Raw genomic sequence first — 21327 nt, 5'->3', positions numbered from 1 at the left:
TGATAAAACAGATACATTTGACATGCTATTGTGTACACATTTGTTATGTTGTAATGAATATTTGTCATGCTAGCAAGATGATTGTCAGGATTTGCCATGACACGGCAGAGTAATTGTTATGCTTTTTGGGATTTGTGTCGATGCAACATGTAGAGTTGCCAGCCTAAAAAGGAAAAATTCCAACTGGTTCAGGATTTGCTATATTGGCAGAAAAAAATTGCCATGCTACATCAAAGGGAAATGGTGAGTATGTCATGTTTCTAATTTGCCATCCGAATGTGTTCGCTCAGTTGCCATCCTGAGCGACCCATCTATTGTTGTTAGCTCGTGCTTCATTCAAAGGGATGCATGGAAGCCAACATTGATTGCCACATGTCTTGCTTTGAGATCCATACACGAAAATTGAACGTGTCACAACGTGTTTGCTAAAAAAAACTCTGAGCTAACATCAGATCATTAACATTAAGTTTTTTCAGCATAGAGAATTTCCGAGTTATGATGACTATGGCTATCGACATTTACTAGGTAGACCGGACTTGCATGCATTTTCTAGCACAGAGAGAACTTGGCCCGATTTAAAGCAATTGACCTACCACACATAAGCCCTAGCTTGTGGATAGTGGGCTTCATTTTTTCTGAACACTTGAGCAACCTTTTATTGCTCAAATATCATATCATATATACGAATATCCTTAAATACTTGAGAAGGACTAATGATGCGTTCCTCACTCATGGAGGTGAGGATGAGCTCGTTGTAGAGAGTTGCACCGATGCTACTTCCCAAATCGGTAAGGGTGATTGCGATCGCAATCTAGGTTTGTGTTCATTTTGAACGGACGAGCGGTGAGCTGGAAGAGTTCCAAGCAAGATATGGTTGATGATTCTGCAATGGAGGTTCAGTACATTACAACTTCTGAAGCTGCAAAAGATGGTGTTTGGGTGAGGAATTTCATTTATGTGCTTGGTGTGGTTCAGGGCTCATCCAACCAATTTGACCTCCGTTGTGATAGCAGTGCTGCTATTGCACAAGCCAAGGAAGCATGGGACCATCAGAAGGCCAGACACATGCAAAGGTGATTTCACCTCATTCAAGACAATGTTGAGAGAGGTGATGTAAATATATGCAAAGTTCACATGGATGCAAATGTTGTTGATCCATTGACTAAGCATCTCCCCTAGCTAAAGCATGAGACACACATGAGGGTCATGGGATGTGACGCCCGGATAATTAAGCTACAGTAAACCCTCGTTAATGGTGCCATGTCATCACATTACTATTGCTAATCCTCGGTTGATCCAAGTCACAATCCAAATTCAAATTTAAAATAAAAGTCCAAGACTCAAATTTCTCAAACACGCAAAATAAAATGTTCAAAGTGTGCCAAATATTCCATAACTAATTATGGTGGTGACCCAAAACTTTTTAAAGTATTTTAGTGCTCTTTTCTGAATATAACAGTGGCTAAAATTAATTATTAAATGCTTTTTAAATTATAAAAACACAAGACTATTTCAGTTGAACCTGAAATCTAAATGTGGCAGTGGTATAATTAGTAAAACCATTTTAGGTGTTGTTCCTGTATTTTATAGATCTAATTCACTATTCAAGAATAAAAGAAAACTAAAATAGTAAAAAGAATAAAGGTAAAGCAAAAAAAACACAAAACAAAGGAAAACAAAATAAAAGGCCTCCCCACTCCCCCTGGGCCTCGGCCCATCCCACCCCAACCGGCAAGCCCACCCCCTCGCGGTCGTCTTCTGTTCGACCGACCGAGGGGATTGCCCCAGCCGGACCACCTCGCCGGCGACGCCCCGACGAGGGGATAAGGCAGGCGCCCCCCCCCCCCCCCCCCCCCCTCTTGGCCGCGTCAGCCCCACTTCCCCCCACACGTAGATATTTTCCCTCGCCCCCTCTCTCCCTCGTCACACTCCCTCGTGCCCAGATCCGCCATCGACGAACGCCGTCGGCGCCGCCATCCGTCTCCACCAGGACGACCGGCAACCACCGTGCCCGTTCGTCGAGTCCGCGTGCTCCTCCACCATCCCCTACGCCGCCTGAGACCACCCTTTGGAGCTCAACGCCTCTGCAACGGGCTCCTCGTCGTTGTCCCGTCCCCGACCGCCTCCACGATGACGCGCGCGAAGACGCTCCGACCACTTCGTCCTCGCCTCCCTGGCCCCGACCTCGACCACCACGACCACCGCCGCTGCTTCACCGCGCCACAGCACCGCATCGACCGTCCCGTCTTCAACCCCGAGGTCCGGCGCCGTTCGCCGTCGTTTCCGTCGCGCCTGCTGCTCCTAACCTCTCGACGGGCCTCCTTGTGCCTCCTCGGTGAGCACCACGTCCAAACTCCCCTTCTCCTCTTCGATTTGACGCCGTAGGATGCTGCGACCGACTCGCCCGAAGCTCCGCGCGCCCGTTCCTCCCCTGTACGCGCTCGCGCTCCCCTGGCCCGCACACGCACGACGCCGTCGCTGTCATCTCGCACTCACGCCGGAACGCGCTCGCCGGGATCCCCTACTACGCCGGGGCCACAGCCCTGCTCGTCCGCCCGCGCCTCCAATTACGAGCACGCGCGCTCCCCTGCACGCCCGGCGCTACTCGCTGCTCACCGCGCCGGTCGTGCCTTGCGCGTGCGCACGCGCCGGCGTGCGTGCCTGCTGCTACCAGCGGCTACTGCTTCTGGTTGCCCACTGCTGCTGCCGCTTGCTACTCGTCTACTGCTACTGATCCTAACTGATGATAGCAACTGTAGCTAATAGCTAGCTTTTTAGTTTTTACATTGAGTTTTTTTTTTGCGGGAAATGTTTTTACATTGAGTAACCCCCTAAACAACCCCTAAACTTTGGTTAAAAAACTGTTAACAAGGCTAAAAATAATATTAGTAGAAAGTACACTTGACAATGCTTAAATGTGTCCACTGGACCAAATCCATTTAATGCATGGAATAAATCCTATGAAAATTACAAAATGCTATCTTTTGTTAGCAGAAAACAGAAGTGTGTGTGCGTGTGTGTATTCTGTGTGTGCGGTGGCCGGCCGGCTCTCCGTTAGCTAATTAGTACTCCTACTTGTTAGTCTAATCAGTGGTTAGGTATAGTGCAAATGACAGGTGGACCCCCCCTCTAAATATCCACTTAAAAAGAAAATGCAAGATATGTGTGAATGACACCTAGGCTCCATCTACAGTTTTGACCAGTCAACAGTCAAACTGTTGACTGTTGACTGCATTGTTGACTGAGTCAACTGGGACCCCCTGGACCCACTGTCATCCTCTTGTGCACTGTTGGGTGCACTGCACCAGGTGCACCTAGCAATTTACCTTTTTTTGAATTAATAATAATTTCAGAATATTAATAAAACTTTAAAAATTAATAGAAATTAAACCGTAGCTCGGATGAAAAAGTTTTATACATGAAAGTTGCTCAGAATGACGAGACGAATCCAAATACGCGGTCCGTTCGTCCGCCACACGTACCTATCTTAGCAAACGTTGAACTTTTCCCCTCCGGTTCATTTGTCTGACAGACGTCCGGAACCGGGAAAACTTTCCCGGATGTTTCCCCCTTCGCCAGTATCGCCTAGCACTGCGTTAGAACACCTCTAGCCCCGCTTATAATCATGTTGTGCATATGTTTGCCTGTATTTACTGTTCTTCCCCCTCTTCTCTTCGGTAGACCCCGAGACCGCTGCTGATGCCGCTGTGATCAACTATGTCGACGACGACCCCTTCTTCTTGTCTGAGCAACCAGGCAAGCCCCCCCTTTGATCATCTCGATATCGCCCATTCTATACTCACATGCTTGCATTAGATTTTGCTACTGTTATTGTTTGCTCCTATTCTGATGCATAGCCTGCTTTTGTACCTGCTTTTGTTACCTACCTGTTTATCCTAAACTGCTTAGTATAGGTTGGTTAGTGATACATCAGTGACCCCCACTTGTCCTTGTTGCCCCTGCTTCATCATCGACGCCTCGATCGACGTGATCGACGACCAGAGCCCGACACCTCACATCACATCACGCCCCTTTAGTTGCTCGACTCTGCAGGGCTACTATCGAGTGCCGAGGGTGATCCCTCCTAACGCACTCCTGATGATAATTCTGTAGTGTAGCTATTCGGTGTGGTCATCGAGGGTGGTTCCTCTTTCACCATTCCTGATACGGCTCTGTCGTGCAACACCTCAAGTGTGAACCTCGAGGGTGGTCCCTCTTATGTTCACCTTGATGATTACATTGAGTGGAATCCACCGGGGGTGATTCCTCGGGTTTTCCCCCTTAATGTCTGGACACACAGTTACCTTGATTTTACTGGAGACCGTTGAGAAGGCCTGGCGGGCCCGGAGAGCACCCGTGCGATGTGACAGTGGCGGCTGGCTGTTTAGCGGTATCACCCGGGAGGGGGTGATAGCTCCGGACTTGTCCCGACAGCCGTCACTCCTTTTAATAATGCACTAACAGGTTTGGGTATTTGTTCTGAGTTGGCCTTTGGCCTTTACGCACTAACCACCACGCGAGAATAGTTATGGGCCTCGACGTCGTGGTATCAGCCGAAGCTTTGTCCGACGTCCAGTTCAGCATTGTGGCACAGTCGGATCGTGCCATCCACTACACGGGTGGTGCTGGTATCCACCCTGCACACAACGATCCGGAGTGCAACGGGCGATGGGCCCAGACCCCGGAGTGCTTAGGATGTAGACTGGCGGGGACCTTTCTGCTGAGCCTAGGTCGGGCCGCGACGTGTTGATCGTCCGAGGGTGGGCATTGACCCCAGAAAGGTGTGTCCGGCCAGAGTGATCGAGCGTGTTGGGTAACGTGGTGCACCCCTGCAGGGAAGATCTTTATTCGAATACCGTGTCCTCGGTAATGGATGTTCAGACTTATATCCTGATCTTATACAACTAGAAATGGATACTTGATATGTGATGGATATGTGGCTCCGGGATTGCTTTCTCACAGGGAGTCGAGGAAGGATCTCTGGGCATTAATGTTACAACATGCTTGTTAATTATAAACTGTTATTCTTTACTCTTCTACATGCTGCAAGATGCTTGGAGCTGCGTGAAGATGCTAGTCTTCGATAGGCTAGGCTTTCCCCCTCTATTCTGGCATTCTGCAGTTCAGTCCACATATACAAACCTTCCATTTGATACCAGTGCATACTTAGTATAGATCTGATGCTTGCGAGTACTTTGGATGAGTACTCACGGTTGCTTTGCTACCCCTTTCCCCCCTTCTTTCTTCTTTCCAGTTGATGCAACCAGATGGTGGATCCATGGAGCCAGATGCCACCCCCGCCGACTACTACTACTACCCAAAGGGTGCCTTCTACTACGTGGAGCCGGTTCATGGAACGACGACTAGGAGTAGTTAGGAGGTCCCAGGCAGGAGGCCTTGCCTCTTCGATTGTTGATGTTTGTGCTAGCCTTCTTAAGGCATCCTTGATTAACTTATGTTTGTACTCAGATATTGTTGCTTCCGCTGACTCTTGCGTATCGAGCTTGTATTCGAGCCCTCGAGGCCCTTGGCTTGTAATATAAAGCTTGTATTATTTTATTTGTGTCTAGAGTTGTGTTGTGATATCTTCCCGTGAGTCCCTGATCTTGATCGTACACATTTGCGTGTATGATTAGTGTACGATTGAATCGGGGGCGTCACATGGGACTACAATGCCTAAATGATTGACTCTAGTGGAAGTGGGAGACTGTTGGGGATATGATCAATCATGACATGATGATATTTCCCTATGTATTCATGAGTTATCCATATTGTCCATATTGTCCTTGAACATCATCAGTGAAATGTATCAATAAATATGTGACTTGATTGTGAGACTATATATTGTATGATGATTGTTTGACTAGTATACGATTTGGTTGATGGCTATCTTTCACACGTCACGGGCATGGAAATGCTTACCTGATAGTATGGACTCAGGGATAGAGATCATCGAGTCGAACAGACCTACTTTGATACGCAATGAGATATTGTCATTTGTTAGTCTCAAGTACTATGTATATGCCACGTCCTAGACCTGAGGTCCTAGCATGTTCTCGAGGTGAGGACGAACCCATTTAGGGTCTATCAAATGCTACTTCGTAACTGGGTAGTTATAAATGTAGCTTTTGGATGAGTCATAAGTCATGCCGCGAGACATGGTTGACCAAGACGGGATTTGCCCCTTTGATAAGAAGAGATGTTCTCTGGACCCTCTTGAGTTATCAGATTCGGAAAGTATGGCCATGCGACCTGGGTTTAGTGCTAACCTGATTCGGGAATCTTGATCACAGTTTCGAGAAGAGAGGTCGAGCTACTACAAGGGTGCCAAGTAGTCATCTTTAGACATACATTGGAGTTGACACATTCAGCTAGGAGCCACCACTAGCTATCGATTCAGGCAATGTCCATGTGTACGTGAACCTATAGGGTCGCACGTTTAAGGGGCAAGAGCCCATTCGGACTGGATCCAAGTGGAAATGGATTGTGGAGTCCTAATGGGCTTTAGTGCCGAGCCCACCTTGGATGTCCATATAAGTGGAGAGGCGAGGCCCGGGAAAGGGATCGACCAGTCTCGCGACCTAGCTGCCACCACTTCCATGTCCAAGTTGTGCGATCGGACCTAGCAGTATGCCATGCGACACTCCCTACACGCATGGATACCTTTGAGGTGTGGGATTAGCAGCGTTATAACGAACCGATCGAGGGAACCACAAGGAGCCATTCGGGGGATCCATAAGGAGGAGATGGAGACGTGCTCGCAAACTATTCTTCCACTATCATGATCGCGCGTCTACTGGTAAAACCCGATCCCATGATCTATCCCCAATAGTAAAATCTTGGTTTGTGCGTTAGGTAATTTTCATGCAAACCAGACAAAGTTCGACATATTACAACTAAACTAGATAAGTTCAACTGTCATTTAAAGAAAACTAGAAAAACTAAGCGAGCTACTAGAAAGTAACCTTGCACTTATGCACGCCCTAGCGGGCGGGGCCACCCTCATCATCCACTCCGTCGCTGTTATCGTCGGAGTCATCGTTTTTATGGTCCTTCCAATGGCGGAAGGGCGCGTAGGAGCCACGACAGGTCTATTTGGCCACCGCCTACGACCCACAGAGAAGTCGCTCGACTTCTTCCTCCGCCACACGCATGGCCACGTCAGGTGCGGAAGCGGCCCCAACGCACCCGCCCCTTGTCTTGCCCTTGTCACAGATGAGGGCAGTAGTGTGCAGCGACTTGGCCATGCCGATATTGATGAACTGGTCGCTGAGGCGGCGCCGGCGCCACATGAACGTCTCCGTAGTGGTCCTCGATCGAGGGCCCAAGCATCCGTGAGCACGTGGACCCAATCTGACGTGACATTCGATGTCGCGAACGCTGGCCGGCGCTGCGCATTGCACCGCTCGTGTCATTCCTCCTTGGACGAGTAGTAATGCCGTAACGACCAAGGTAATGCAGGAGGCGCCCACGGGCATTTGCGAGCACCATGTTAGGCTCCTGCTTCGTATCTATCTGGCGCCGACGAGGCAGTGAAGGCGGTGCCCTCTCCTTGCCGCTCCAAAAACAGGATGGCAGTGACACTGGTCGGTCGAAGCGGCCCAGCGTGCTGAGCGGTGAGGCCGACTCCTCCTTATGGGGAGTATGATTTGAATGCCGCAGTTGCGCCAGGTGAGGGGGGCTCCTGCATGATATGGTGGCGAGGCGGCGATGATGTCTCCTCCTTGATGTGGTGGACATGCGGCAAGGGAGGCATCAGACCGCGGACACGAAAAGACTGTTCCAAGAGGAGCTTCAGGTGCGCTTGGTACTCCTCGTCCATCGCGGTGCCTTCGTGACGAGTGGCTGCTGCGGCTGCTCCTCCTTGTACGTCGGGGTGGTGGAGGTGAAGGTACCGGAGAACATGGGCGGCCACGCCATGCTCCACATGGAGATCGGGATCCACCCACTGGCATTGAAAACCTGACGCTCTGGCCGGACTTTTCCATCTTAGCAGAGAGGAGAGGAGTGGCGAAAGTGGTGAACGAAAGGATATGAGTGAGGTGGCAGGGTGCAGAGATGAGATGAGATGCGTTTTGGCTGACGTCGACGCCCTGTTTAAATAGTCGGGGCATGCAGACCGACACCGCTTCAGTGAGTCACCGCGACTGGAGTAGGCTTCTCGGGCACCGCGTCCGCAACGACACCACTGCCTCGTGCGGTCACACCGACTGGCATCAAGACCGTTGAGTCGCGCCCGCTATGGTGCGGTGGACCAACATGAATGCGCGGGGACGGTTCTAGAGCGAGACTCATGACGATGACTTTGGTTGGGGCCGAGTGAGCGGACGCGTACCTGGCATGAGTTAAATATCTCCCGGGTTTGGTGTCATTTTGCGGGGATTCAGACGCGCAGACGCGTCCGTGGACGTTTCTGGCACCATGTTGGATGGCAAAATTGGTTTGGACAACACAGTTCAAACTTTCGCGGGAGTTTTGCGGCACAACATTGTAGATGCCACTAGAGCATCTCCAACAGTCCCGTCTCCGCAAAATAACCACCATTTAGGAGAAGTTCAACTATTTTTTCCAACAGTTCCTTTAAACACACAATTTTTTATAGGTTCCTGTGAATTCTTCAAAACTTCCACTCCATCTTTGCGAAGATGGCTCTTTCCGTAAAAGTGTCAAGTCAGCTAATCGTCATTGGAGTATGCTGCGCCCCGTCGGCACCGTCGCCGCCCACCACCCGCAATCATCGCCGCTCCACCCACCCGCCCACCCGCCGTTGCCGACCACCGCCGTCCACTGAAATTCAACCGCTTTAGGCTATGTTCGGTTAAACCACTCCTGGAGAGGATTGGGGAGGTTTGGACGGGATTAACGTGGATTTTAGCTTATTGGGGAATGAATCCTCCCCAATCCATTTCAATCCTCTTCAAAACTCATGCAACCGAACAAGCCCTCAGGGGAACTTTTTATGGAAACTGAGAAAACCACATATACGTAGTATTTTTTTACAGGAGCTGTTGGAAATGATCTTCCAGAGTACCCTTCCATCATTTATTTTAGGTGAATGGGCCCCTTGCTGGCAGTGAAACCCTTCCATCATTTACGCGTTTAGTGGGAGCGAGAAGACGGCGAAGTGGGGGAGCGGCCGAGACGACGAGCCGATTCCACTCCTTCAGCACCATCAATCGGGCGCCGGAGCTGAGAGATGAAGCGGCGGGCCACCATGGACCCCCACCAGGAGCAGCCGGCGGAAACCTACAAGGTTTGCGCTCGTATCCCCGCAACACTCTCTTTAGAGGCATGCCCTAGGTTGATCTGCTTGTGAATGTGTCTGTGATTCTTGGTAGAATGTGAATCGCGGAACGCCGGCCCCTTTTGTGGTTTTGTGGTGGGGGGACACGATGGCGCGATCACTGGTCTCACGGGGTAGTGATTTTCTGATCCGATCGGTTCCAAGAGGATGTTTTTCTGTGTTCGTAGCCCTAGCCTCTAAGCCAATGCTTCCTGTGAAGTAGTAGTTGGTCGCTTTGGAGGCACATCTTGCGAGAATAGACTGGTGCTGGAGTCGATCTGGATTGGGGGCGTGTGTGCTGTGATTTCTATGTGAATTGTTCTTGTGAGGATTTGCACGTTTTTTGTTGGCAAAGCTGGGTTCCTTCTCCTCGAAGGAATCAACCCCAGTAGGATATTTGGAACACAAGGGGAGAAGAAAATCAAGTACTAGGAAAGAGAAGAGGAAGTATATCATGTGAAATGCCCCTATGTGTATTTATTTTGATATTATAAATTCCAACCATCTGGGCTCCATTTCTGCGGGATCAGGAGAAATTGTGCTTCATATGCACATCGTCTTATGATGCTACAAATGGCAATATATCAGACTGTTATATTGCAGTGTTTGTAGTGAGTAGTGAAAACTAAGTTGTTAGAATTTGTCTAATACCTAATGTTGGTTTCTTTCGGTAACCGGTACTCTAGTTTAATAAATAAATTCTCCAGAATTTGATGGCCCCATAGACACATGTCTACTTCACTCAGTTTGTGGAACTCTTTAAGTGTTGTCGCTCATTTTCAAACAGTATGTGCAGCAATGCTTACCTTAGGCATCCTGGATTAAGAGTTGCTTAAATAATAACCGAGTGGCACGATGAGAAGGAAAGCAGAAAACAAAGTTCAGATGATCAGTGCTTGAAAACCATACATACAGCGCTGATTGAGGTTTACATGTGGTGTCAATTGCTTGTGTCTTTTTTTTTCTGCACGCACTAGTTTGTTTTGCTATGATTATTTCCTTTTGTTGTGCACAGATGCATTTCTAACAAGAAGATAGGTTGTTATATTTTAAAAACTTTGTGAATACTTATTATCTTCACTATTGTATGTCCAGATCCATGTGAAGAAGCTGAAAACAGTTGCCATTGATGTGAGCTGCACCGATACAGTTGATCATATTAAATCTAAAGTTAGTGCCATTGAGGGGATTGACAAATGCTCGCAAGAGCTATTCTTTTCTGGGATTCACTTGAAGAATGATGACAAGCTTGCTGATTACAACATCATGGCAAACTCTTCTGTCGACCTTTTCGTCACAGACGGGATGCAAATTACTGTCAAGATTCCCTCGGTTGGGAAGACCATCAATCTCAATGTCAGGAAATCCAAAAAGGTGGCTGATGTCAAAGCAGAGATTGAACAAAAAGTGGGAATTCTAATGAACAACCAAATCCTGATGTATGCAGGTCGACAGCTTGAGGACAATCAGCTGTTAAGTCAGTGCGACTTGAGGAATGAGCAGCCACTTCATGTTTTGGTTAGCCCGGTTGACAAGCTGCGCATTTTTGTCAATGTTAGAGGTGAAAGAACTGTTAGTGTAAATGTGAAATGCTGGTATACTGTTGCTGATGTCAAGTTGATGATTGAGACATCGGAGGGTTTACCAGCATCAACACATGTACTCATGCGAACTCAATCCGGTGTTGAGGTGGTACTTGCAGAATGTCAAACCCTGCAGGATCAGAGTGTCAAAAACAATGACATTCTCGTGTTGCAGCAGAAAGTCCAGGTCTTCCTCAAGACATGGGAGGGGAAGAGCTTAACAATGTCTCTGCCACTGTCCAACACAACAGAGGAAGTCATGAAGAAGATTGGATACAGGCTGACGATGAAGGAAGGCATGTACTATCTCTGCTACAGGGGCCACATTCTGTCTTCTGGAGATACGCTTGAGAAGCATGACGTCCAGAACAACTCCACCATTGATATCCGCCTTCGGAACTCCAGAGTGGTGGAACCAAAGCTAAAGAATGGCAAGGATGCTCCTCGTAACTTCATTTAGGCTAAGAGACAGAAGTAGGTTGCGTATTTTGTCAAGAAGGGATAGTATTTAAGTGGAGGTCTCTGACCTCTGGTTGGCCTGTGAATTGTGCTGCCTACTTATATTAGTATAATACCTTTGTAGCCCGAGTGGCACGTTTAGCAGTGCTGTTTTTCTTTTCTTTAACAACTAGCAGTGCTGTTTACTCCCTCCGCATCAAAATATAAGATGTTTTTGTGGGCTTGCCTACAAAAATGTCTTTTATTTTGATACAGGGGTAGTAGTTCCCACTGAAGTACTCCCTCCGTAACGAAATATAAGAGCATTTAAATCACTAAAGTATTGACCTAAACACTCTTATATTTGTTTACAGAGGGAGTACAAGAGAAAGAAATGTGCTGCTTCGATTCCTGTAGGGAACCACAGCTTCCATGCTGGTGCTTCTCTTTTCACTGCAATTTGCGTGCTTTCTGATACTCGTGTTAGTGGAATAGAAGATTCCAAGCTGCTTTAGTGGGAATCACTAGAGTTGTAAATCAGCTGCTTTTGTTCAGTTGATAAATGAGTCACTGGTATGTACCCCGCCATGTCTAGTGTTCCGCGGTCAGGGTGTCTGACGAGTCTCCTCGAACTGATGAATCAATCCTACGGTACTTTCTCCCAATCACTCTTAGCGGAGATTTGGTGGCGCAGGTTGGAGCACGACGGCGTCCTGGACCGGCTGCTCCGCCCTACACCCCGCTACCTGGAGCGCTGGATCAACAACTACGCACTCATCAGTTGGCGGATTTGGATGAAGAGGAACGCTTATGTGTTGAGAGGAAAACTACCGAGCAAGGAGAGCATCATCGATCCGCACGACTATCGATCCGCACGACTGTCTCCCCTTCCCCTCGGGTCGCCCTCCCGAGGGCGACTCGAGGGTTCCCTTCCCCGGCCGCCGCCACCCCCCCTTCTCGGACCTCCCCTCCTCGCCGTCGCCGGAGGCGGTCGCCGGGCTCCCCGCGCGGCCGCTGATGAGGGCGGCGGCGGGGTTCTCTGCCGCTGCGCAGGGGGCTAGGGCTCGGGGCGGCGGCTCCTGGAGGTGCGGGCGGCGCTCCCCGGCGGCGGGCGGCGTCCCTTGGCGCGGTGGGCCGCCTATGCCTGGCCGTGTGGGCGGCGGGCCGGCGGTGGATCTGAGCGGCTGGTGGTCGGGTCCCCATGTCCGGCCTCTCCAGATCTGAAGACGCCTCCTTTGGCTCCTGCTGCGGCCTCTCCTACGCCATGTCTTGCCGGATCCGTTGGACGACGTCGTGGTGGTGGGGTGGGGAGCCCTGGATCGGGGTAACCTCTTGGCCGGCGGCGGCGGCCACATCGTCGGCGGCGCTCCGGGCTCCGCTCCCCTTCCCGAAGGCGACGTTGAGGTCCATCTCCCTCCCCTCCTCCCTCCCCTCTCCCGGGTGAAAATCCACAACCTTGGTTTGGCGGCGACGGTGCTCCTACACCTCCTTCTTGAAGGCGTCGTTTTGGGTTGTGGGATGGAGGGTGGCCTGCGACAAGCCTTTGGTGTCCTAGTTAGCGGCGGATTCTTTGTCCAGCGGTGACTCCCCGCCATGGAGGATCGATGTCCTCCTCAAGCTGCTTCATTTCCTCCTCTGCGTGGTCCGGTTCTCCGGTGGATCGACGTCCTCGGCCTGGGCGAGAGGGGATAGTGGTCCCCTCTATGGCGATCTGGTCGCGTTTTGGAGAAGTGTTGCTGGTCTTGGTGTGGCTCGGCCCTCCTGGTGGCGTCGTTGCCCATTGCTTGCCGTGTATTCTTGCAGTGCTCTGTTCCTATGGCTACTGTCTGCGGCCTGCTCCTCTTGTGCGAGTTGCAATTTGTGGCTTCGGGTGTGCTCGAGTGGTTGCCCTGTTTCCTTGCTGGCTCTGGCGAGAGCAGCTCCGCTTTGCCTTCGGCGTGTTGATGGCGAGCTCCTTCCTTGGCGCAACCCCGTCTAGCTCTGGTTAGGTCCAAGTTGTACTCTTTTTTTCCTCTGGTCGTAGATTTTAGCCTCATCGGTGCCTTGTATCTGCTGCCTGGGGTTGCATCCCATTTTCCTTTTTATCTTCGGCTGTAATGGTGTGCGCTTGTAATCCTGGCCGGTTGATGGCTTTGTTAATTCAAAGCCGGGTGAAGATCGAGCCCTACTCGGGCTCGATTCGATCCTTTCATCTAAAAAAAAGGAGAGCATCATCCGGGCATATGCCGCAGTGACACAGAGCAATGGAGGATCGCGGAAGCAGCATGCATAGAGCACCCCTTCGGGCATGTACCGTGAAGAATTGGCATGCATCTAGCCTTGCTTTCCTCTTCGTTTTTTTATCTCTCCCCTCACCGATCGCTTGATCAAACAAACACCTTTATCGCTCTCTCCTGCTAAATGAATGAAACACCAGCAATTGCTTCTAGTTAAAAAACTCTTAGCGAAAATTTGGATCGCCGGCGAAGTATAGCCAAACCCTAAACGAGACGGTACGTTACTTAGGGTTGGTCTTTTTTTTACATCAAAGTACTCTTTATTGCAAGGCGATCATCATATTATCTTTTACAAGAGTATCACTAATCTCTAAGGGTGGATCTTCCATGCACCCCGCGCACACCTTATTCCTAACTAGTTTCACTGAATCATGGGTAGCACAATTAGTCTCTCTAGAAGCATGCTCAAAAATAAAAATAATATGCGGGAAATCACACGCAAGGTGACATATATCATCAAAAACTGTCACCGATGGATCGAAAGAGCGACCTTCATTCTTCAATGTCTCTATTACCTCGTTGTTGTCGGAGCTCACCTCTCTGCGGTTACACCCAACTGTAGTTGCCAAATTGAGACCAAACCATAAGGCCAGTGCCTCGGCCATAAGCGCATCTTCGCACCATTCAATTTCCCCATTTCCTACCGTGACGAGTCTACCATTCGAGTCTCTGATGACAGCGCCATATGAGCCATTGATTAAATCAGGGTCAAAAGGCTCATCCTTATTTAGCTTCACATAGTTGCTCCTTGGTCTTTCCCAGTCATGTCGCTTGATCGTCGCCTTTGCATCACTCGCCATAGTATAATTAGCAACCAAAGGTTTGGTTGTCATTACTATGAACTTAGGTTCGTGAACCTTTTCATTATGCACTAATTTTCTCCTCTCCCACCATAAATACCAGGAACCAGCAACAATTGCTCCCCTTGAATTTCCCACACCGAGGACCACACATTCTTCAGCTGGTTGTAGCAATAAATATTCTAGCACAACTTCTCCTGCATGATCCACAACGCATGCTTTATCAATAGCAAAGTCCAAACCCAGTAACCACCATACCTCTTTAGCTTTTGCACAAGTGAATAACAGGTACTTGGTATCCTCCGTTCCTATACTGCATGTAGTGAAGGAAATATGCCCTAGAGGCAATAATAAAGTTTTTATTTATTTCCTTATTTCATGATAAATATTTATTATTCATGCTAGAATTGTATTAACCGGAAACATAATACATGTGTGAATACATAGACAAACATAATGTCACTAGTATGCCTCTACTTGACTAGCTTGTTGATCAAAGATGGTTGAGTTTCCTAGCCATAGACATGAGTTGTCATTTGATTAACGGTATCATATCATTAGGAGAATGATGTGATTGACTAGACCCATTCCGTTAGCTTAGCACTTGATCGTTTAGTATGTTGCTATTGCTTTCTTCATGACTTATACATGTTCCTATGACTATGAGATTATGCAACTCCCATTTACTGGAGGAACACTTTGTGTGCTACCAAACGTCACAACGTAACTGGGTGATTATAAAGGAGCTCTACAGGTGTCTCCAAAGGTACATGTTGAGTTGGCGTATTTCGAGATTAGGTTTTGTCACTCTGATTGTCGGAGAGGTATCTCTGGGCCCTCTCGATAAAGCACATCACTATAAGCCTTGCAAGCAATGTAGCTAATGAGTTAGTTACGGAATGATGCATTACGTAATGAGTAAAGAGACTTGCCGGTAACGAGATTGAACTAGGTATTGGGATACCGACGATCGAATCTCGGGCAAGTAACATACCGATGACAAAGGGAACACCGTATGTAGTTATGCGGTTTGACCGATAACGATCTTCATAGAATATGTAGGAGCCAATATGGGCATCCAGGTTCCGCTATTGGTTATTGACCAGAGAGATGTCTCGGTCATGTATACATAGTTCTCAAACCCGTAGGGTCCGCATGCTTAAATGTTCATTGACAATATAGTATTATATGAGTTATGTATGTTGGTAACCGAATGTTGTTCGGAGTCCCGAATGAGATCACGAACATGACAAGGAACTCCGGAATGGTCCGAAGATGAAGTTTAATATATGGGATAATGTTGTTTGGTCTCCGGAAGGGTTCCGGAATTCACCGGAAGGGGTTCCAGATGTTTCCTGAAATGTTTGGGTACGAGAACACGTTATTTGGGCCAAAGGGGAAAGCCCACAAGGTTTTTGGAAAGCGCAAAAGGAAGTTTTGCGGGGTCCAGGGGCCAGACGCCAGGGTCCCTGGCGTCTGGTTCCAGACGCCGGGAACCCTGGCGTCTGGTTCCAGACGCTGGGAAGGACTCTTGCCTTTCGGGTGAAACCGACTTTGTGGAGGCTTTTACTCTAAGTTTCGACCCCAAGGCTCAAAATATAAATAGAGGGGCAGTGCTAGCACCAAAAACACATCAAGAAACACCAAGCCGTGTGCTGGCAACTCCGTCCCCTCTAGTTTATCCTCCGTCATAGTTTTCGTAGTGCTTAGGCGAAGCCCTGCGGAGATTGTTCTTCACCAACACCATCACCACGCCGTCGTGATGCCAGAACACATCTACTACTTCGCCCGTCTTGCTGGATCGAGAAGGCGAGGACGTCATCGAGCTGAACGTGTGCAGAACTCGAAGGTGCCGTGCGTTCGATACTTGGATCGGTCGGATCGTGAAGATGTACGACTACATCAACCGCGTTGATAAACGCTTCCGCTTAGCGATCTTCAAGGGTATGAAGATACACTCCCCCTCTCGTTGCTATGCATCACCATGATCTTGCGTGTGCGTAGGAATTTTTTTGAAATTACTACGTAACACAACAGTGGCATCCGAGCCAGGTTTTATGAGTAGATGTTATATGCACGAGTAGAACACAAGTGAGTTGTGGGCGATACAAGTCATACTGCTTACCAGCATGTCATACTTTGGTTCGGCGGTATTGTTGGATGAAGCGGCCTGGACCGACATTATGCGTACGTTTACGCGAGACTGGTTCTACCGACGTGCTTTGCACACAGGTGGCTGGCGGGTGTCAGTTTCTCCAACTTTAGTTGAACTGAGTGTGGCTACGCCCGGTCCTTGAGAAGGTTAAAACAGCACTAACTTGACAAACTATCGTTGTGGTTTTGATGCGTAGGTAAGAACGGTTATTGCTTAGCCCGTAGCAGCCACGTAAAATTTGCAACAACAAAGTAGAGGACGTCTAACTTGTTTTTGCAGGGCATGTTGTGATATGATATGGTCAAGACATGATGCTATATTTTATTGTATGAGATGATCATGTTTTGTAATCGAGTTATCGGCAACTGGCAGAAGCCATATGGTTGTCGCTTTATTGTATGAAATGCAAGCGCCCTGTAATTGCTTTACTTTATCACTAAGCGGTAGCGATAGTCGTAGAAGCAATAGATGGCGAAACGACAACGATGCTATGATGGAGATCAAAGTGTCGCGCCGGTGACGATGGTGATCACAACGGTGCTTCGGAGATGGAGATCACAAGCACAAGATGATGATGGCCATATCATATCACTTATATTGATTGCATGTGATGCTTATCCTTTATGCATCTTATCTTGCTTTGATTGACGGTAGCATTATAAGATGATCTCTCACTAATTATCAAGAAGTGTTTTCCCTGAGTATGCACCGTTGCGAAAGTTCTTCGTGCTGAGACACCACGTGATGATCGGTGTGATAGGCTCTACGCTCAAATACAACGGGTGCAAAACAGTTGCACAAGCGGAATACTCAAGTTAAACTTGACGAGCCTAGCATATACAGATATGGCCTCGGAACACGGAGACCGAAAGGTCGAGCGTGAATCATATAGTAGATATGATCAACATAGTGATGTTCACAATTGAAAACTACTCCATCTCACGTGATGATCAGACATGGTTTAGTTGATTTGGATCACGTGATCACTTAGATGACTAGAGAGATGTCTGTCTAAGTGGGAGTTCTTAAGTAATATGATTAATTGAACTTTAATTTATCATGAACTTAGTCCTGGTAGTATTTTGCAAATTATGTTGTAGATCAATAGCTCGCGTTGTTGCTTTCATATGTTTATTTTGATATGTTCCTAGAGAAATTTGTGTTGAAAGATGTTAGTAGCAATGATGCGGATTGGATCCGTGATCTGAGGTTTATCCTCATTGCTGCACAGAAGAATTATGTCCTTAATGCACCACTAGGTGACAGGCCTATTGCAGGAGCAGATGCAGATGTTATGAACGTTTGGCTAGCTCAATATGATGACTACTTGATAGTTTAGTGCACCATGCTTAACGGCTTAGAATCGGGACTTCAAAGACGTTTTGAACGCCATGGATCATATGAGATGTTCCAGGAATTGAAGTTAATATTTCAAGCAAATACCCGAGTTGAGAGATATGAAGTCTCCAACAAGTTCTATAGCTAAAAGATGGAGGAGAATCGCTCAACTAGTGAGCATGTGCTCAGATTGTCTGGGTACTACAATCGCTTGAATCAAGTGGGAGTTAATCTTCCAGATAAGATAGTGATTGGCAGAGTTCTCTAGTCACCATCACCAAGTTACTGGAACTTCGTGATGAACTATAATATGCAAGAGATGACGAAAACGATTCCCAAGCTCTTTGTGATGTTGAAATCGACGAAGGTAGAAATCAAGAAAGAGCATCAAGTATTGATGATTGACAAGACCACTAGTTTCAAGAAAAGGGCAAAGGGATAGAAAGGGAACTTCAAGTAGAATGACAAGCAAGTTGTCACTCCCACGAAGAAGTGATACGTCTCCAACGTATCTATAATTTTTGATTGTTCCATGCTATTATATTACCTCTTTTGGATGTTTATGGGCTTTATTTTACACATTTATATCATTTTTGGGACTAACCTACTAACCGGAGGCCCAGCCCATATTGTTGTTTTTTTGCCTATTTCAGTATTTCGAAGAAAAGTAATATCAAACTGAGTCCAAACGGAATCAAACCTTCGGGAGCGTTATTTTTGGAACAAATCTGATCCGGAGAGCCTGTAGTGCAAGTCAAGAAAGCTTCGAGGGCCCCACGAGATAGGAGGGCGCGCCCCCTGTCTCGTGGGCCCCTCGGGCGGCCACCAACGTACTTCTTCCTCCTATATATACCTACGTACCCCAAAAACATCCAGGAGCACCACGGAACACAATTTCCACCGCCGTAACCTTCTGTATCCGCGAGATCCCATCTTGGAGCCCTTGCCGGCACTCTGCCGGAGGGGGAAGCAACCACGGAGGGCCTCTACATCAACATCCTTGCCCGTCCGATGAGTTGTGAGTAGTTTACCACAGACCTACGGGTCCATAGTTATTAGCTAGATGGCTTCTTCTCTCTTTTTGGATCTCAATACAATGTTCTTCCCCTCTCTTGTGGAGATCTATTCGATTTAAACTCTTTTTGCGGTGTGTTTGTCGAGATCCAATGAATTGTGGGTTTATGATCAAGTTTATCTATGAATAATATTTGAATCTTCTATGAATTCTTTTATGTATGATTGAGTTATCTTTGCAAGTCTCTTCGAATTATCAGTTTGGTTTGGCCTACTAGATTGATCTTTCTTGCCATGGGAGAAGTGTTTAGCTTTGGGTTCAATCTTGCGGTGTTCTTACCTAGTGACATAAAGGGTTGCAAGACACGTATTGTATTGTTGCCATCGAGGATAACAAGATGGGATTTATATCATATTGCATGTGTTTATCCCTCTACATCATGTCATCTTGCTTAATGCGTTGCTCTGTTCTTATGAACTTAATACACTAGATGCATGCTGGATAGCGGTCGATGTGTGGAGTAATAGTAGTAGATGCAGGCAGGAGTCGGTCTACTTGTTATGGGCGTGATGCCTATATACATGATCATGTCTAGATAATCTCATAACTATGCGCTTTTCTATCAATTGCTCGATAGTAATTTGTTCACCCACCGTAATACTTATGCTATCTTGAGAGAAGCCTCTAGTGAAACCTATGGCCCCCGGGTCTATCTCTTATCATATTTGCTTTCAATCTACTTTATTTGCATCTTTACTTTTTGCGTCTATATCAAAAATACCAAAAATATATTTTATCTTATCATACTATCTTTATTAGATCTCACTTTCGCAAGTGGTCATGAAGGGTTTGACAACCCGTTTATTGCGTTGGTTGCGAGTTCTCAGTTTGTTTGTGTAGGTGCGTAGGACTTTTGAGGAGCCTCCTACTAGATTGATACCTTGGTTCTTAAAACTGAGGGAAATACTTACGCTACACTTTGCTGCATCACCCTCTCCTCTTCGAGGAAAACCAACGCAAGCTCAAGACGTAGCAAGAAGGATTTCTGGCGCCGTTGCCGGGGAGGTCTTCGCTCAAGTCAAGACATACCAAGTACCCATCACAAACCCGTCTCCTTTGCATTTACATTATTTGCCATTTTCCTCTCGTTTTCCTCTCCCCCACTTCACCCTTGTCGTTTTATTCGCCCTCTCTTTCTCAATCTCCTCCTCTCTTTTGCTTGCCCTTTTGTTTGCTCGTTTGGTTAGATTAGATGCTTATTTATTGCTAAACAGAGAACCTAAGATCTATGGATCCTCATCCGCTTGCTAATCTTTTTAAGAGATCCAATTATGATGAACCAATTGCTAGTGAGTTTTGTGCACTAGATTATCTTTATGAAGTTTTGCTTGAAATTCGTGAATCTGAAAATTGTGATGAAGAACTTTATGAAGTGATTCACGATAGATCTTTGAATAAAAAGCATGATTGCAATGATTTTCCTATAAATTCTCTTGATGTCAATTGTGCTAATAATTTGCAAAACCCTAAGCTTGGGGATGCTAGTTTTGCTATGTCTACTACTTGTTTCAATGATCATGATTGGGGTGATTCTTCTTATAACCTTGAAAATTTATTTAAGCCCCATGATGAATATGAGATTGATAATAGTGTTTGCAATAATATTGAAAGTGGATTTGGAAGAGTGTCAACTTTAGATCCCACATATTTGGAGTATGTTCAATCTTATGATATTTTTGATAAAAGTGGGTTCGGAAAGGTCATGACTTTAGTTAATGTTAATCCCACTATCTTGGAAGAGTGTCAACTTTGCATGCATGTGGATAATGTTGAGAATATGTTTTGTGATAGCTATTTTGTTGAATTTGCCTATGATCCTACATGTAATTATTATGAGAGAGGAAAATATGGTCGTAGAAATTTTTATCTTATTAAATTACCTCTCGTCATGTTGAGATTGCTGTCGTCTCTTTCTTCTTCCTTCCATATGCTAGTTTTTGCTTGCCTTGCAAATTTGTTTGCTTATAATATTCCTATGCATAGGAAGTATGTTAGACATAGATGTGTTTGTCACATGTTTCATGATGCTCTCTTTGCGCTTCAATTCTTGTCTTTCATGTGAGCATCATTAAAATTATCAATGTCTAGCTAAAAGGCTTTAAAGAAAAGCGCTTGTTGGGAGTCAACCCAATATTTTTCCTTGCTGTTATTTAATAAATCTTTCATATACATTTTGTTTAGCTGTGTTTTTATCTTTTAATTAATGTTTGTGCCAAGTAGAACCTATAGGATAACCTACGTTGATAGTTGATTTGATTCTGCTGAAAAACAGAAAATTTGCACGCACGAATATTATTTTGTTAAATCACAGGAACGTGATTTTGCATTGATTCTTTTTGCTGATGTTCAATAGAAAAATTGTCAAGGACTTCCTATTTT

At 46.8% G+C, this 21327-nt stretch overlaps 2 protein-coding genes across 2 annotated transcripts; both read left to right on the top strand.

The window, feature by feature from the left end:
* Nucleotides 1-1859: 1859 nt before the first annotated feature.
* On the top strand, nt 1860-5559 carry LOC123121323 (uncharacterized). Its single transcript, XM_044541261.1, has 3 exons — nt 1860-2335; nt 3682-3756; nt 5255-5559. Exons 1-3 carry the CDS (start codon nt 2131-2133, stop codon nt 5365-5367), a joined length of 393 nt encoding a protein of 130 aa, XP_044397196.1. The 5' UTR covers nt 1860-2130; the 3' UTR covers nt 5368-5559.
* A 3494-nt stretch (nt 5560-9053) lies between these two features.
* On the top strand, nt 9054-11469 carry LOC123121317 (polyubiquitin). The gene is made up of 2 exons (XM_044541251.1): nt 9054-9253; nt 10379-11469. The coding sequence occupies exons 1-2, from the start codon at nt 9197-9199 to the stop codon at nt 11324-11326; spliced, it is 1005 nt and encodes a 334-aa protein (XP_044397186.1). The 5' UTR covers nt 9054-9196; the 3' UTR covers nt 11327-11469.
* Nucleotides 11470-21327: the final 9858 nt, after the last annotated feature.

The sequence above is a fragment of the Triticum aestivum genome, chromosome 1B, assembly GCF_018294505.1.
Source record: "Triticum aestivum cultivar Chinese Spring chromosome 1B, IWGSC CS RefSeq v2.1, whole genome shotgun sequence".
Taxonomy (NCBI): domain Eukaryota; kingdom Viridiplantae; phylum Streptophyta; class Magnoliopsida; order Poales; family Poaceae; genus Triticum; species Triticum aestivum.
The sequence above is the reverse complement of the archived record's forward strand: the minus strand, read 5'-3'. Positions and strand labels throughout refer to the sequence as shown.

What these genes read in the sequence shown, in the direction of transcription:
- LOC123121323 (XM_044541261.1), top strand. Translation starts at nt 2,131, where the DNA reads ATGACGCGCGCGAAGACGCTCCGACCACTTCGTCCTCGCCTCCCTGGC. An exon ending in GGCCTCCTTGTGCCTCCTCG is followed by an intron (nt 2,336 to 3,681) that starts GTGAGCACCACG and finishes TCTCTTCGGTAG; the next exon opens with ACCCCGAGACCGCTGCTGAT. An exon ending in CTTCTTGTCTGAGCAACCAG is followed by an intron (nt 3,757 to 5,254) that starts GCAAGCCCCCCC and finishes TCTTCTTTCCAG; the next exon opens with TTGATGCAACCAGATGGTGG.
- LOC123121317 (XM_044541251.1), top strand. Translation starts at nt 9,197, where the DNA reads ATGAAGCGGCGGGCCACCATGGACCCCCACCAGGAGCAGCCGGCGGAA. An exon ending in AGCCGGCGGAAACCTACAAG is followed by an intron (nt 9,254 to 10,378) that starts GTTTGCGCTCGT and finishes TTGTATGTCCAG; the next exon opens with ATCCATGTGAAGAAGCTGAA.